Source organism: Rhinoraja longicauda, chromosome 17 (assembly GCF_053455715.1).
Source record: "Rhinoraja longicauda isolate Sanriku21f chromosome 17, sRhiLon1.1, whole genome shotgun sequence".
Lineage (NCBI taxonomy): Eukaryota > Metazoa > Chordata > Chondrichthyes > Rajiformes > Arhynchobatidae > Rhinoraja > Rhinoraja longicauda.
In genome coordinates, this window is record NC_135969.1 from 36255520 (window position 1) to 36269947 (window position 14428).

Below are 14428 nucleotides of genomic sequence, written 5' to 3' on the forward strand. Positions count from 1 at the left end.
GACGCAGGTTCGCAAATATGTAATTTACATCTGTTTTAATGTGAAATAATTTTGAACTTCCCTGAACAAGGGGAAAAATGAGATTTGTTGAACATGGCACGTTAAAATACATAATAAATTCAGCAAACGTGCTGAAACAATACATGCAAGAATCTGTCTAGACGCTGTCTACCGTGCTAATTGTCCAAACTTGTGAAGCTTAGGAGTAAACTATTTTCAGATTTATGTATATAAAAATAAATCAATGAATCTCATTAAATTTTATAATGCAATTGGACTCATGATTGAATTTTAAATGATGCCTTACAATTTCTCAAGGTCTCTACGGCTGGAATATATTTATATTCTAATCCTTGTTTAAAATGAAATAGAAAGTTCCCCTTTCCCTGAAAAGAAGGAAATTAGGAAATAATTAATTGGGCCGTATAAATAATGAGCGATTCGTGCAGAAGCTAATGTGCAATCGGATGCTCCTATTTGGGGAGCGAGTCCCAAGTCTTTGTAAAAACCATGGCTTCGTTTTGGAAATTGCAGGGACACATTCTTCCTCTGAATGTTATTTCCACTAACAGTGCCAGATTGTGGAATGGGCACTTGGAGAACACTTGGGCCTCATTAGGTGATAGGTAAATTGTGTTTTCCAGTCTTTAAGGCTGGTGCTCTTAAGACTAGAGGAAATGTGGAGTAATGGGCGACACAGTGGTGCGGCAGTAGAGTTGCTGCCTTTCAGCACCAGAGACCCCAGTGAAAAGCTTTTGTTTTGTGCCATCCAGTCAGCGGAAAGACAACATATGATTACAATCGAGCCACGTACAGTGATAAACGAATAACTTTTAGTGCACAATGAAGCCAGCAAAGCCTGATCAAGGATAGTCCGAGGGTCTCCAACGAGGTTGATAGTAGTTCAGCACTGAACTGCTCTACACTCAGTTCAGCACTCTATCCAGGCCTTTCACTATTCGATAAGTTTCAATGAGGTTTCCCCCCTCCCTCATCCTTCTAAACTCCAGCGAGTACAGGCCCAGTGTCGTCAAACGCTCATCATATGTTAACCCAAACATTCCTGGGATCATCCTTGTAAACCTCCTCGGGACCCTCACCAGCGCCAGCTCTTCCTTCCTCAGATATGGGGGTCGGAATTGCTCGCAATGCTCCGAATGCGGTCTGGACTATTGTAAGAAATGTTGTGTCTATCTTTGGTGTGAACCAGCATCTGCAGTTCCTTCCGAAACTAGACTGAACTCTCTCAAAACTCATTGACATACCTGTCAAATCCAGGCCAGTGATATTGCAATCAGGGTTTATTAATCTTGACAATACTGTCAGTTTCTCCGCTTGTTAAGTCTTCAGGTATTCTAGGTCAATACTTTTTTCTCCTGTTTTCTCCTACACGTTGAGTGAATATTGCACAGATTTTCAGTTGTTATAAAAAGGTCTTAAAATTAGTGTTTTTACACATCTAAATATTAAATTGGCTTTATAAAGGCAGCGAGTATACAATTAAAATTTATGCAAAAAAACCCCAACATGCAGAGTTCAAGTGTGGCAATGAAAAGGGTGCTTTAATATTATTAAGTTCAACAAATTAATTGGGTCAGGTTTTACTTGGATTTGGTTTATAATCCCTGCTCACAATTATCCCACACCTCAATGTAAGATGCACAGGTAATTCATCTTGCACAAAAAGAGCACAGGTAAACTGCGTGGTTTTCTCCGGGTGCTCCGGTTTCCTCCCACATTCCAAAGATATACAGGTTTGTAGGTTAATTGGCTTCAGTAAAAAAATTGTGAATTGTCCCCAGTGAGTGTAGAATGGTGTTAGTGCACGGGGTGATCGCTGGTTGGCATGGACTCGGTGGGCCGAAGTGCCTGTTTTCACGCTGTATCTTTAAAGTCTAAAGTCTGAAGTAAAGTCTATTCTTGCTGGTTCAAGGCATTCTGGACTCTTGCAGTGTTTTTGAACAGTGCACCAAAGAAGCCCAACTCTAAACTCCATTAAAGGCCTTGATAGACAATAGACAATAGGTGCAGGAGGAGGCCATTCGGCCCTTCGAGCCAGCACCGCCATTCAATGTGATCATGGCTGATCATTCTTAATCAGTACCCCGTTCCTGCCTGCTCCCCATACCCCCTGACTCCGCTATCCTTAAGAGCTCTATCCAGCTCTCTCTTGAATGCATTCAGAGAATTGGCCTCCACTGCCTTCTGAGGCAGAGAATTCCACAGATTTACAACTCTGACTGAAAAAGTTTTTCCTCACCTCAGTTCTAAATGGCCTACCCCTTATTCTTAAACTGTGGCCCCTTGTTCTGGACTCCCCCAACATTGGGAACATGTTTCCTGCCTCTAACGTGTCCAACCCTTAATAATCTTATACGTTTCGATAAGATCTCCTCTCACGCTTCTAAATTACCAGTGTATACAAGCCTAGTCGCTCCAGTCTTTTGTACGAGCCTAGTCGCTCCAGCAATATCTCTCTTTGAATACATAATTCTGAAGAAAGGTCCTGACCCAAAACATCATCTGTTCATTTCCCAACTCCAATGCTGTCTGGCCTGCTGAATTCCTCCAGCAGTGTGTTTGTTACTTAAGCTTCCAGCATCTTCAGCCTTTTGCTTCTCCATATCTCCTTTACAAGAAGGATTCCTAAGCTTTCTATTAAACTGAAAATGCTTATTGGCTCCTTAGTCCTGTCTGTGACTAGAGGTTATACAATGTGATTTGCAATTAGTTTTGTTATTTTAGTTTAGAGATACAGCGCCGAAACAGGCCCTTCGGCCCACCGAGTCCACACCAACCAGTGATCCCCACAATATCCTACACACACTAGGAAGAATTTACAATTTAAAGGGTCTGTCCCACTTAGGCGATTTTTTTGGCGACTGCCGGCGTCTGTCAAAGTTGTAGCAGATCGCCGAAATTTTCTTTCTCCCGACGACAATGACCACGACAATGCCGAGTCAGGTCGAGATTACAGCGTCTTCGGAAACATCGCGAAATTCCCACGCGGTCAGTGCTTCTCCGGCATCCTAATTTTCGCTGAAATCACTGACAAGTCGGTAAGTACTTGAGAGTTTTGAACTATAACATCTTGTATGGGTTACTTAAAAACCAACACTGTAACAAGGCATAAACTGGATTTACTTCAAGTTTACTAATACCTGTATTAAAAAAATTATTGTAAAAAGTGGTTAAGTGGATTTTTGTGAAAAGTGTGTGGGCATTCTTTGAAAATGTACGGGAGATGCATATCTGATTTCTGGGTTGCATATCTGGGTTGGGAGCTCACTTTAAATGTAATGGCTGATGGCCATTATCATCGCGAAAATTCCCACGCTTACCTGACCGTCAAACTGTCGCCTCCAATCTACCTGTCAAATGTCCTGACGGTAAATAAATTGGTTAAACACAAGCATTTTATGGTATTTTTAAATGACTTTACTTATTTTAATATTATGTGCTTTTAAATGCATCTAAGAGAACCTAGCAGACCTGGGGACAGCAGGCGACAGCGACCGCAATAAGCAACAATACCTGGCGACAAGCCAGCTGTCACCGAGAAATTTCAAACCGGATGATTTCTCAGCGACGCGCTGAGATCCACTACGATTTTTGGAAGACTCCTCACGATCATGCCCGCGACACCCCGGCGTACTGTCAGCGACAGCCTCGTCGCCGGCAGTCGCCTAAGTGGGTCAGGCCCTTTACCAAGCCAATTAGCCTACAAACCTGTTCGTCTTTGGAGTGTGGGAGGAAACAGGAGCACCCGGAGAAAACCCACGCAGGTCACGGGGAGAACGTACAAACGCCGTACAGACAGCATCCGTAGTCAGGATCGAACCTACGTCTCTGGCATTATAAGGCAGCAACTCTACCGCTGTGCCACTGTGCTGCCTGCTATTTGGTATATGAAACATTTGCTGATTCACTGAAAGTCAAAGCTTCACATGTTAAAGAAGGGTTTGTCGAACTTTCAAAATATTTCCCTTGTGTTTGGTATTGCACTGGTATTTGCTTCGATCTAGTTTCCTGAGGTAGAAAGCAGGAACATTTGTAATAATTGAGCCTGTTCTTTGCATTTTTTAAATGAACATTTTTGATTTGATCTAATTATTGCCTGCAGAACAGTAAGGTGTGACATTCACTCAAGTGAGTGTGTTGAACTTGCCTGTGTTATTTCAAGTTCATGGGGAACTAGTTATGCAGAGACTAAACAGAGCAAATAAAACATTTTTCACTACTTTCTCAATGTTTGTGTGGTGGTGATCAATTATACCTAAGATGGACACAAAATACTGGAGTAACTCAGCGGGACAGGCCACATCTCTGGTTGTGATTGTGTGAAATTGTTTATTTTTATTGCTCTATTGCTGGACTGTGGGTGACCTTTCATTTCACTGCACATCTTGTATGTGTATGTGGCAAATAAACTTGACTTGACTTGACTTGACTTGTAAGGTGTGAAAATGAGAGCTCAAAGGGGACAAAGTGCAAGGAAAATTTAGAATAGATCATTGCTAGCTAGAGGAAGAGGAAAATGAGGCATACAAAGTAAAATTTAATCAGGAGGACAGTCAAACTAGTCGGAGAACTAGGGTGGGGAGGGATGGAGAGAGAGGGAAAGCAAGGGTTACTTGAAGTTAGAGAAGTCAACATTCATACTCCTGCCCAATTATACCTGTTTGGTCACCACTATTTTTAAAAACTGATAAGATTTGCACATTTTGAACTGGTAGCAACTGATGTGGGTTTAAATGTATAAGAAAATAACTGCAGATGCTGGTACAAATCGAAGGTATTTATTCACAAAATGCTGGAGTAACTCAGCAGGTCAGGCAGCATCTCGGGAGAGAAGGAATGGGTGACGCTTCGGGTCGAGACCCTTCTTCAGACTGATGTCAGGGAGGCGGGACAAAGGAAGGATATAGGTGGAGACAGGAAGATAGAGGGAGATCTGGGAAGGGGGAGGGGAAGAGAGGGACAGAGAAACTACCTAAAGTTGGAGAAGTCGATTTTCATACCACTGGGCTGCAAGCTGCCCAGGCGAAATATGAGGTGCTGTTCCTCCAATTTCCGGTGGGCCTCGCTATGGAACTGTGAGGGTTTAAATGTATTTTTATTTAGTGGAGCACACAGTGTATTTCTACTTTCAGCATCCCACTAAAAGATAATCTGGTCCATGGAGGGAGGCTATTGTCATTAAATGCAACATGTCCCTCTTAGTATGACATTACAAATTGAATGTTTAGAATTGTGGCCCAACATAAATTTGGGAAGTTTTGAAAGTTAATAGCACTTATTGTCTCACATTCATCAGAGTCCTGTAATTTATTAAGTAAATCTGTTATTTCATGCATTTACTAATGAGCTATTACAGATGGACTGCCAGTCTCTGTATAACTAATTCTCCATGCATATGAAATCACACATATAAGTTCAACACACACTTGAGTGAATATGATTGTCATTTAAAAAAATAGGTTTTGGCCTGACCTCTCTGTATTAAGATGAAAATAAGATTGCATAAATGGCATTCAGTTTAAACAAAATTATTCTGCTTCATTCGACATGCTTCACACGATCAAGGAGTTAGGCCCATCTTAATTGTTTTTTTTGAGAAATGGCAGGATTTTACATGCATAAACAAATGTAGGTAGGCTTGGTTTCAGAATGAAGAGTTTGCACAGGGTCTCAACTTCAGTGGGGGTTTTTTTTGCGTGACTCCCACACCAGTCCAGTTTGTTTTTTACAGGAAAGAGATTGTGTTTTTTTGCTAAAGATAGGCACAAAATGCTGGAGTAACTCAGCGGGAAAGGCAGCATCTCTGGAGAGAAGGAATGAGTGACGTTTCGGTTCGAGACCCTTCTTCAGACTGACTTACTATCTTCTCAGTTAGACATATATTCGAGGCGTCTGGAGAAGGGTCTCGACCCGAAACATCACCCATTCCTTCCCTCCAGAGATACTGCCTGTAGCGTTTTGTGTCTATCTTCGGTGTAAACCAGCATCTGCAGTTCCTTCCTACACATTGTGTTTTTTGCTGCCAGCATTGCATTTTGTGGAGTCTGTGAGGGCAGTTCTTTAATCGTGTTCAAGTCTGTATTTCACTTGAGTGACTTCATGCACATTGAAAGAGTTTTGTTCAGGAGACTGCCAACTGTGTACACCACGCTGGCAAATGGCCTCACTCATCTCTTTGACAAAACACAGATGACCCTTTAACTTCCTCATCTTGAAAGTACAATGAGATGTAAGCAATCTCTTGATCTTGGCAGCCTTGTGGCATCAATATCTGTACCACCCGAGCATGAATCAATGATAATTTGTGGTGGAACTAATCTACAATTGAAATAATAGTTTATTATCAAATTCCAGCCTCCGAACAATCACCAGGGGATGCAATTTCCCTTTTGCTTTACACAAAGATGTTTGCAAGAGAGTGAGGCCAGGATTAATATGGCAGTTTTTATGGTCAGATGTGGATGGATCAGGAACTAAACGTCAGAATAGGCGAGAGAAGAATAAGACGTGACCCTAATTCAATGGCATTGCCACTATCAAGTGCCCTGCCATCGGCAACTTAGAGTTCACCATTGATCAGTATTTCAATTAGGGACAGTCACATAAGTACCGTGGTTACAAGTGAAGGACAGAGGCCGATCATCCTCCAAGGGCTTCTCTTGACCTTAGAAATACACCGCAGAAACCGGCCCTTCAGCCCAACGAGTCTGTGCCGACCAGCTCTCACCCCATACACTAACCTACACACACGGGACAATTTTTACATCTTACCAAAGCCAATTAATCTACAAACCTGTACGTCTTTGGAGTGTGGGTGGAAACCGGAGCACCTGGAGAAAACCTACAGGGATAACACAGGGAGAATGTTCAAACTCCGTACAGACAGCACCCTTAGTCGGGATCGAACCCGGGTCTCTGGCACTGTGAGGCAGCGACTCTAACATGCGCCACTGTGTCACCCATTGAGGTTTCAACATTCACAAGGCATTATTCAGGAGTGTCATTGAATGCCCACTGCTTGCATGGCTGAATACAAGTCCAGCAACTTCCAAGAAGCTCCGTGCCATCGAGGACAAAGAATCCTACTTGACCCCATTCTAGAGCAGAACCATTTATTTGTCCCACCATCTGTGCGGCGTAGCTGTGTTGTGCACTGGCTATGAAATACAGTGCATTTACCTACATCGTATACTCTGAAAGCATTTCTTGAACCTGGAGTCTCTACCACCAATAATAGCAAGGGGGCAATCAAGATCCAGGTAAGGGCAGCACAATGGCACAGCAGGTAGAGCTGCTGCCTCTTAGCACCAGAGACCCAGGCGTGAACATGACCTGGGGTGCCGTCTGTATGAAGGTTGTACATTCTCCCTGTGCTCCTCCCACATATCAAAGACACTTGAGTTGACAGGTTAATTGTCCACTGTAAATGGTCCTAGTGTGTAGGGAGTGGATGAGAAAGTTAAATAACATAAAACTAATGTGAAAGATGATCGATTTGTCAGCGTGGGCTCAGTGGGCCATAAGGCCTGTTTCGATACTGTCACTAAACTAAACCAAACCAAAACCAAACCAAACCAAATCACAATTAGACACAAAATGCTGGAGTAACTCAGTGGGACAGGCAGCATCTCTGCAGAGAAGGAATGGGTGACGTTTCGGGTCGAGACGTGGTGAGTCTGTGGAATTCTCTGCCACAGAAGGTAGTTGAGGCCAGTTCATTGGCTATATTTAAGAGAGAGTTAGATGTGGCCCTTGTGGCTAAAGGGATCAGGGGGTATGGAGAGAAGGCAGGTACAGGTTACTGAGCTGGATGATCAGCCATGATCATATTGAATGGCGGTGCAGGCTCGAAGGGCCGAATGGCCTACTCCTGCACCTATTTTCTATGTTTCTATGAGACCCTTGTTTAGACTCTCAACCCGAAACGTCACCCATTCCTTCTCTCCAGAGATGCTGCCTGTCCCACTGAGTTACTCAGCTTTTTTTTTTTGTCTATCTTCAGTTTAAACCAGCATCTGCAGTTCCTTCCTACCCAGCCAGATCACAGCTGCACGTCACTTTGAAGTCACACATCACCCTAACTTGGAAATCTATGGCCAATTCTTCATCATGACAGGTTGTGAATCCTAGACCTCCCTTCACAAAGACATTGTAAGATTCTCAGAGGAACTGCAGCAGCTCAAAAAAAACAGAGGTGAACAATATGGGCATTAACTGCAGAAATTGTCAACCCTGACCCTGATTTTTAAATCTCTATTACCACCAATGGCAGTGTATCTCATATCCCAACCACATGACGTATTTTACAAACGTTTTTTCCATGGTTCTTTTGCAAATCATAGTTTTCTCTATTACTCTGTCCATACATTTTGTAAAATATTAAATACTTCCATCAGATCCTATTGCAGCTCTTCTATCTAAGACATCTTATTTTACTGGAATCATTATGATCAATCTCTTCTGCATCCTCTTCGAATTCTTTACATCTTTCGTGGAGAAAAAGAATGGGTGACGTTTCGGGTCGAGACCCTTCGTCATCTATCCATTTCATCTACAAAGCTGGGTTTGGGAACGGCTCCATCCAAGACCGCAAGATATTGCAGTGAATTGTGGACGCAGCCCAGACCATCACACAAACCAACCTCCCTTCTATCGACTCCATTTATACCTCACGCTGCCTCGGCAAGGCCAGCAGCATAATCAAGGACGAGTCGCACCCTGGCCACTCCCCTCTCCCATCAGGCAAAAGGTATGAAAGTGTGAAAACGCACATGACCAGGGACAGTTTCTTCCCAGCCGTTATCAGGCCACTGAATCACCCACAACCAGAGAGAAGTGCTGAGCTACTATCTACCCCTTTGGTGACTCTCGAACTATCCTTGATTGGACCTTGCTGGCTTTACCTAGCACTAAACGTTATTCCCTTATCATGTATCTATACATTGTAACTGGATCGATTGGAATCATGTATTGTCTTTCTGCTGACAGGTAACATGCAACAAATGCTTTTCACTGTACCTCGGTACACGCGACAATGAACTAAACTGAACCCGAGATGTTGCTTGACCCGCTGAGTTCCTCCAGCACGTTGTGTTTTGCTGAAGATTTGTGAGTTATTTGATCTGTGTTGAGTCAGCAGCTTCCCCCCCCCCCCCCCCCCCCTCCCCCCCTCTGTTCCATTTCAGGTGAGACGTTCTCTTCACCAGATAGTCAGTCGTCGGATGATGGACGATGTAACGTTGTTAGCAGCGGAGGGGCAGAGTACAAGAAGGATGGCTCAGAATACAAGAAGGATGCAGCAGTGTGTTCAGTCTGCTCACTCTCACCGTCCAAAGAAGCACCGAGCGATGACTACTGGATGGGTTCAGCTTCATCGCCCTATTCCATGGACAGTAAGAAAAATAAATTTGGCTTCCAAACACCAGGTTCTCAGAGTCATAACACACATACTGAAGGTAGGCCTGTTGGTAGATGAAATGTTAAAAACACCAGAGTAAACTTGGCGTACGACTGTAATCAAGTCAAATGGAGAATTTGGCTTTGATATTTCACAGTTCCCTGTTCACATCTGCTTAGCTTGCCCTTGCACCCTGCATGCCTGGGAGCTTATTCATTGGCACGAAGGGCCATGGCCTTCATGTAGGCCGAGGCCTGGTCATTACATATCTGGGTTATGGACGAACGCCAGGATGGGTCAGTGGTCTCTGACCTGATGTAATGGGAAGCCAGAGGGTTGTTGTACTCCCTCAACGTGGATAAAGCCAGTCCTTTTCAAATTTAATCTCCAGTGCCTCTGACTATGAAGAAGATTGCCTTAACCTGAAACCAATTAGTTTTCTCAAAGTACGTAGAAAATTGAACAGTACAGCACAGCAGTAGGCCCACAATTACTGTGCTGAACATGATGCCGAGGCCAATTCTATTGGCCTGCACAAAATCCATATCCCTCCATTGAAATCTTGGTTCAAATTCTATCCACTCCATCTCAAACTGGTGGAATATTGTGGAGACACAAGGAACTGCAGATGCCAGAATCTTAAGTCAAAACGCAAAGTGCCGAGTCTGAAGGAACGTTCTGACCCGAATCGTCATCTGTACTTTCTCTCCACAGATGCTGACTGACTCATCGAGTTAACCCAGCATTTTACACTTTGGTCGAATATTGTAGTTCCCAGTGGAAAATCAAAGTAGAAGAGACTTTTAACATGGCTTACTGATTGATTCATTTTGCGCTGCTTTGCATTGCTGCCCGAGTTGCTTCTGTCACATATTCCATTGCATCTCCCAGCTGTCTTTAATGTTTCCATCCTCTCTGTTTCACAACTGCTAACTGTACCTGTGTCTTTATCATCTCATCTTTCTCATCAGATGAATGCGCCTCTCTCATCCTGACCTGTCTGTTTTGCCAGTTTTACGATTTTCTGCTCATGCTCCCTCACACATGCGCACATCTCTGGACCCGGACATGTTGCTACGAATGCCACAAATACAGCACGGACACAAGCAACAGCAGCTGCGATTGTAACTCCAAGTGTGAGTTTGACTGTGGTCTGTTTGACGCCTGTCAGGAAACCAGTGAATGCTTGGAACTGGCTTTAGAAATTTCTGAAGTTTGTTATCGTTGAACTCTCTCATGGCCATGAAATCATTGTCTGGATAACTAGCTGCACACTCCCCTTCTCTCTCTTAGGGCAAGCGCTACACAACGAGGTCACCGTTGCAAGTTTAAACACTGTGAATTCAAGCACTTTTTTCTGAAAATATCTAAAATAAACATGTGTTCCAGTGTTATAAATTGTCTGTATATATCATGTAATGCCAGATGCTTTATTTTCTCTGTCCCCATCCCTTGGTGTGGTTATGAAAACTACTGTGGTGAATGCCTGTTAGGGGTGGCTAATATTGCAAAACTCTGTTCTTGTGTAAATCCATCTCCAATGTCACATCATGTGGATTGAGTATGATGACTGAATATCATCAGCTACTGTATACTAGGGAAGACACTGGAAGCTACAGTCTGAAGAAGGGTCTCGACCCGAAACGCCACCTATCCCTTTTCGCCTGAGATGCTGCTTGACACGCTGAGTTACTCCAACATTTTGGCGTCCATCTTTGGTGTAAACCAGCATCTGCAGTTCCTCCCAACACACATAGTCTGCATTACTGTGTGGACTGCAAAAACACGAAAGAAAGTTGTGTAAATTCAATCAGTTGTTCTGAATGTTGTAGTCTTTGCTTTCTATAATAACCACGATGGGACAAATCTATGGCCTCCCATCCTTGGCTACAGAATTGTGAGTATTTAACAGCATGTTTACAGAAAATGAGATCGCCGAGACCCAAGGGGGACAAATGGAATGTGTTCAAAATGGTTTGTGTGTAACTTTGTTGGCGCCCTTTATGTGGCAACTCTTTGCATACCTTGGGTATGCAAAAGAAAGAATATTACTGTGACTAGTCACATGTGACAATAAAGTATCATTCATTCATCTATACCGTATGCCTTGATATCATATGGATAAATTCTGGTTTGGATATTTCAGACACTTAAGAAGTTAAAGGAAGGTTATTGATATTTGAGCACTGAATTTCAAAACAGATTTTTTTTTAAAATGTACTTCACTTAAAATTACGCAAGGGAATATTTGAGAATTTAGATGTCATTTCATATTAATGTGGCACAGGACATGTAGAGTTTTGAATGGTAAAACTGATATGAATAATCATACTTTGACATGTTGATGCAAGTATTTAAGATCTTTGCAAGGAGTTTGGCTGTGATATTTTATGCATCTTTTTCTTTTATCATCAACTGTATAAATAAAGATATATATATATACTATTGAACATTATCACGCATTTGATGTCTGATTGCTCTATGGGGCCTCCTATAATATTTGATATTAGTTTAGTTTAATTTAGAGATACAATGCGGAAACAGGCTCTTCGACCCACCGAGTCCCAGCCGACCAGCGATCCGTGCACACTGACACTATCCTACACACATTAGGGACAATTTACAATTTTTACCAAGCCAATTAGCCTACAAACCTGTGCATCTTTGGGGTGTGGGAGGAGACCAGAGCTCCCGGAGAAAAGCAACGCAGGTCACGGGGAGAACGTACAGAAACTCTGTACAAAGAGCACCCGTAGTCAGGATTGAATCCGTGTCTCCAGTGGTGTGAGGCTCCAACTCTCCAGCTGCACCACCATGCCGCCCTGACCAAGGCACTGACTCCTCTTATAAACTTTGAGTAATGCAACTGTATTAGGGTTTCTCAGTTACTTTTATGACAATTCAAAAATCTCCTCATAAAATTTGATTAGTAAGGGCGTCAGAGGTTATGGGGAGAAAGGCAGGAGAATGGGGTTGAGAGGGAAAGATAGATCAGCCATGATTGAATGGCGGAGTGGACTTGATGGACCGAATGGCTTAATTCTGCTCCTAGAATGTATGAACTTATGAAAAGATAAAGATATTGTACAATATTAAAGAGAATGCAAGGCCCTCCTTTGGATAGGATTTAAGAACATTTACTCCGTCTTTCAGTGGAATTGTTAAACTAAAATCCCATTTTGGGCTTGAGAGGAAATTCATAAGAGAGCAAGAATAGTCCGAGTTGGTTATCTTGGTTATCTCGCCAGCTGTACCATTGAGCAAAGTCACGGCTTATCTTTCATCTCCACTCCACTTTCCTGTGCTCACACCTGTAAGATTTGAGAAGTTTTCCCTCATTCTGCAAACAACCAAACCAAAGAGCTGCAGTTTTTGGACATTTTAAACGGGAGACTGGGGCTGATAGCGGAGAAAGGCTGCGGTCAGTTTAACAAGGGATTTCACAATCCGTGGGTCCTAAGATGGCCGCGGGACCTCGTGACCAGCCACAAAAGCAAAAACCTTACAGCCCAGTCTCTAGGTTTCTGCAAAGCCACGGCCAGAACAATGGATGGATATTGGCCGTGCAGAAACCAGCAAAACCAGGTCGAAGTCCAGACACTGGGGCGCTGACATCAGCATATTCACAATGCCACAAGCCGACCTACACAGTTAATCCCGTTAAGGGGGCACAATAGCCCATAGAAATATACCTGGCAGGTGATGGAAAACCATTTACACCCATCACCTCTTAAGGGAAAATAGCTTAACAGACCGTCTAGCCATCACCGGTACCCCCGGACATAACGCAGAACAGAGAGAAAACTCAAATACCCATCTTTGAAACAAAGAGATCCCGAGATCTGGCGGGAGATAGGACGGGTCAGAATGGTATAACTGGCCACGACTTTTGGGTTTTAAACTCATGCAAGGAACGCAAGCCAGGAGGGAGAAGAACTAATGCAAGACAGAAGTCAGAGAACGCAACAAACGGCACAGAGAACGGAGACTCACCGAGAAGAACGGAAGGAAGAAACTCACGGAACAAGCACGACCCTCACGAAGAACAGCGGAGAAGCAGCACGAACAGCCAGTAAACCCAGTAATAGCCCCATGGTGAGCATGTACCCTGATCCTGCACATCCTGGACATAGTTTAGTGTAGAGGGGAGGGTGTTTTTAATTAACGTGGGTGTAAGTGTATATGTGTTGGCCAATTTTGCGATGTGTCGTACGTGCCCCATCTTAAAGTATTCATGTATATGTTTTGTAGAACTACGTTTTATAATTCAGAGTAAAAGGTATTCATGTATATGTCTTGTAGAACTGTGCGTTTTATCATTCATAGTCAAAAGTATTCATGTAATTCGGTATGTGTCTTATAGATATGTCTTATAGAACTGTGAAAAGCATCCATGTACAATAGTCCCAAGCGCTCAATAAAAGCCTTTTCCATTTAAACCCTGGTCTTCAAATCTGGTCTGGTTGAGTTTTTCCTGCACTATCAACGCTCCTGCATCTAAGTCCAGTGTCTAGAACCGTAGGGGGTGAGTGGGTCGAACCACTCACGGGGAACCAGTGTGCGCGGCCTGGTCAAGGGATCAGAGCAAGGCACGGGGACCTTAGGTCGGGCGAAAGCTCGGCGCAGAAAACCCCTTACACACCATATCCCCTGATTTTCCTAATATTCCACAGCATTATCTGAAAAACAAGAATAGATGAAGAGGGATCCTCCTGGTTTGGGGCTATTTACTTAAAAGAAACAATGGATCAGAGGAGATACGACAAATGTTTTTCAAATTATTAAGAGATTGGACTCAGTCAGATTGGGTAAGTTAATTGAGAATGAATATGTGTTTTAGAGGATAAGTATATAAAATGTTTAAATGAAAGGTTCAGCTGCATGCCAGCGATTATTTTCTCTCGCAGTGAGACATTTATCTCAGGAACTGACGGCCTAAACGCATGCTTCCCCCTCATATGGGTTCCAAAATGTACAACATATTAGAAAATCTGCTATCTCTGTGGAAAG

At 43.2% G+C, this 14428-nt stretch overlaps 1 protein-coding gene across 1 annotated transcript in view; it reads left to right on the top strand.

Annotated features, from left to right (window-relative positions):
- Positions 1-12028, top strand: part of mdfic2 (MyoD family inhibitor domain containing 2) — a 51566-nt gene extending 39538 nt beyond the window's left edge. The window contains exons 3-4 of the mRNA XM_078413886.1: positions 9207-9476; positions 10390-12028. Of these exons, the coding sequence (XP_078270012.1) occupies positions 9207-9476; positions 10390-10646 (527 nt within the window). The 3' untranslated portion in view covers positions 10647-12028. The remainder of the gene's footprint in view (positions 1-9206; positions 9477-10389) is intronic.
- Positions 12029-14428: the final 2400 nt, after the last annotated feature.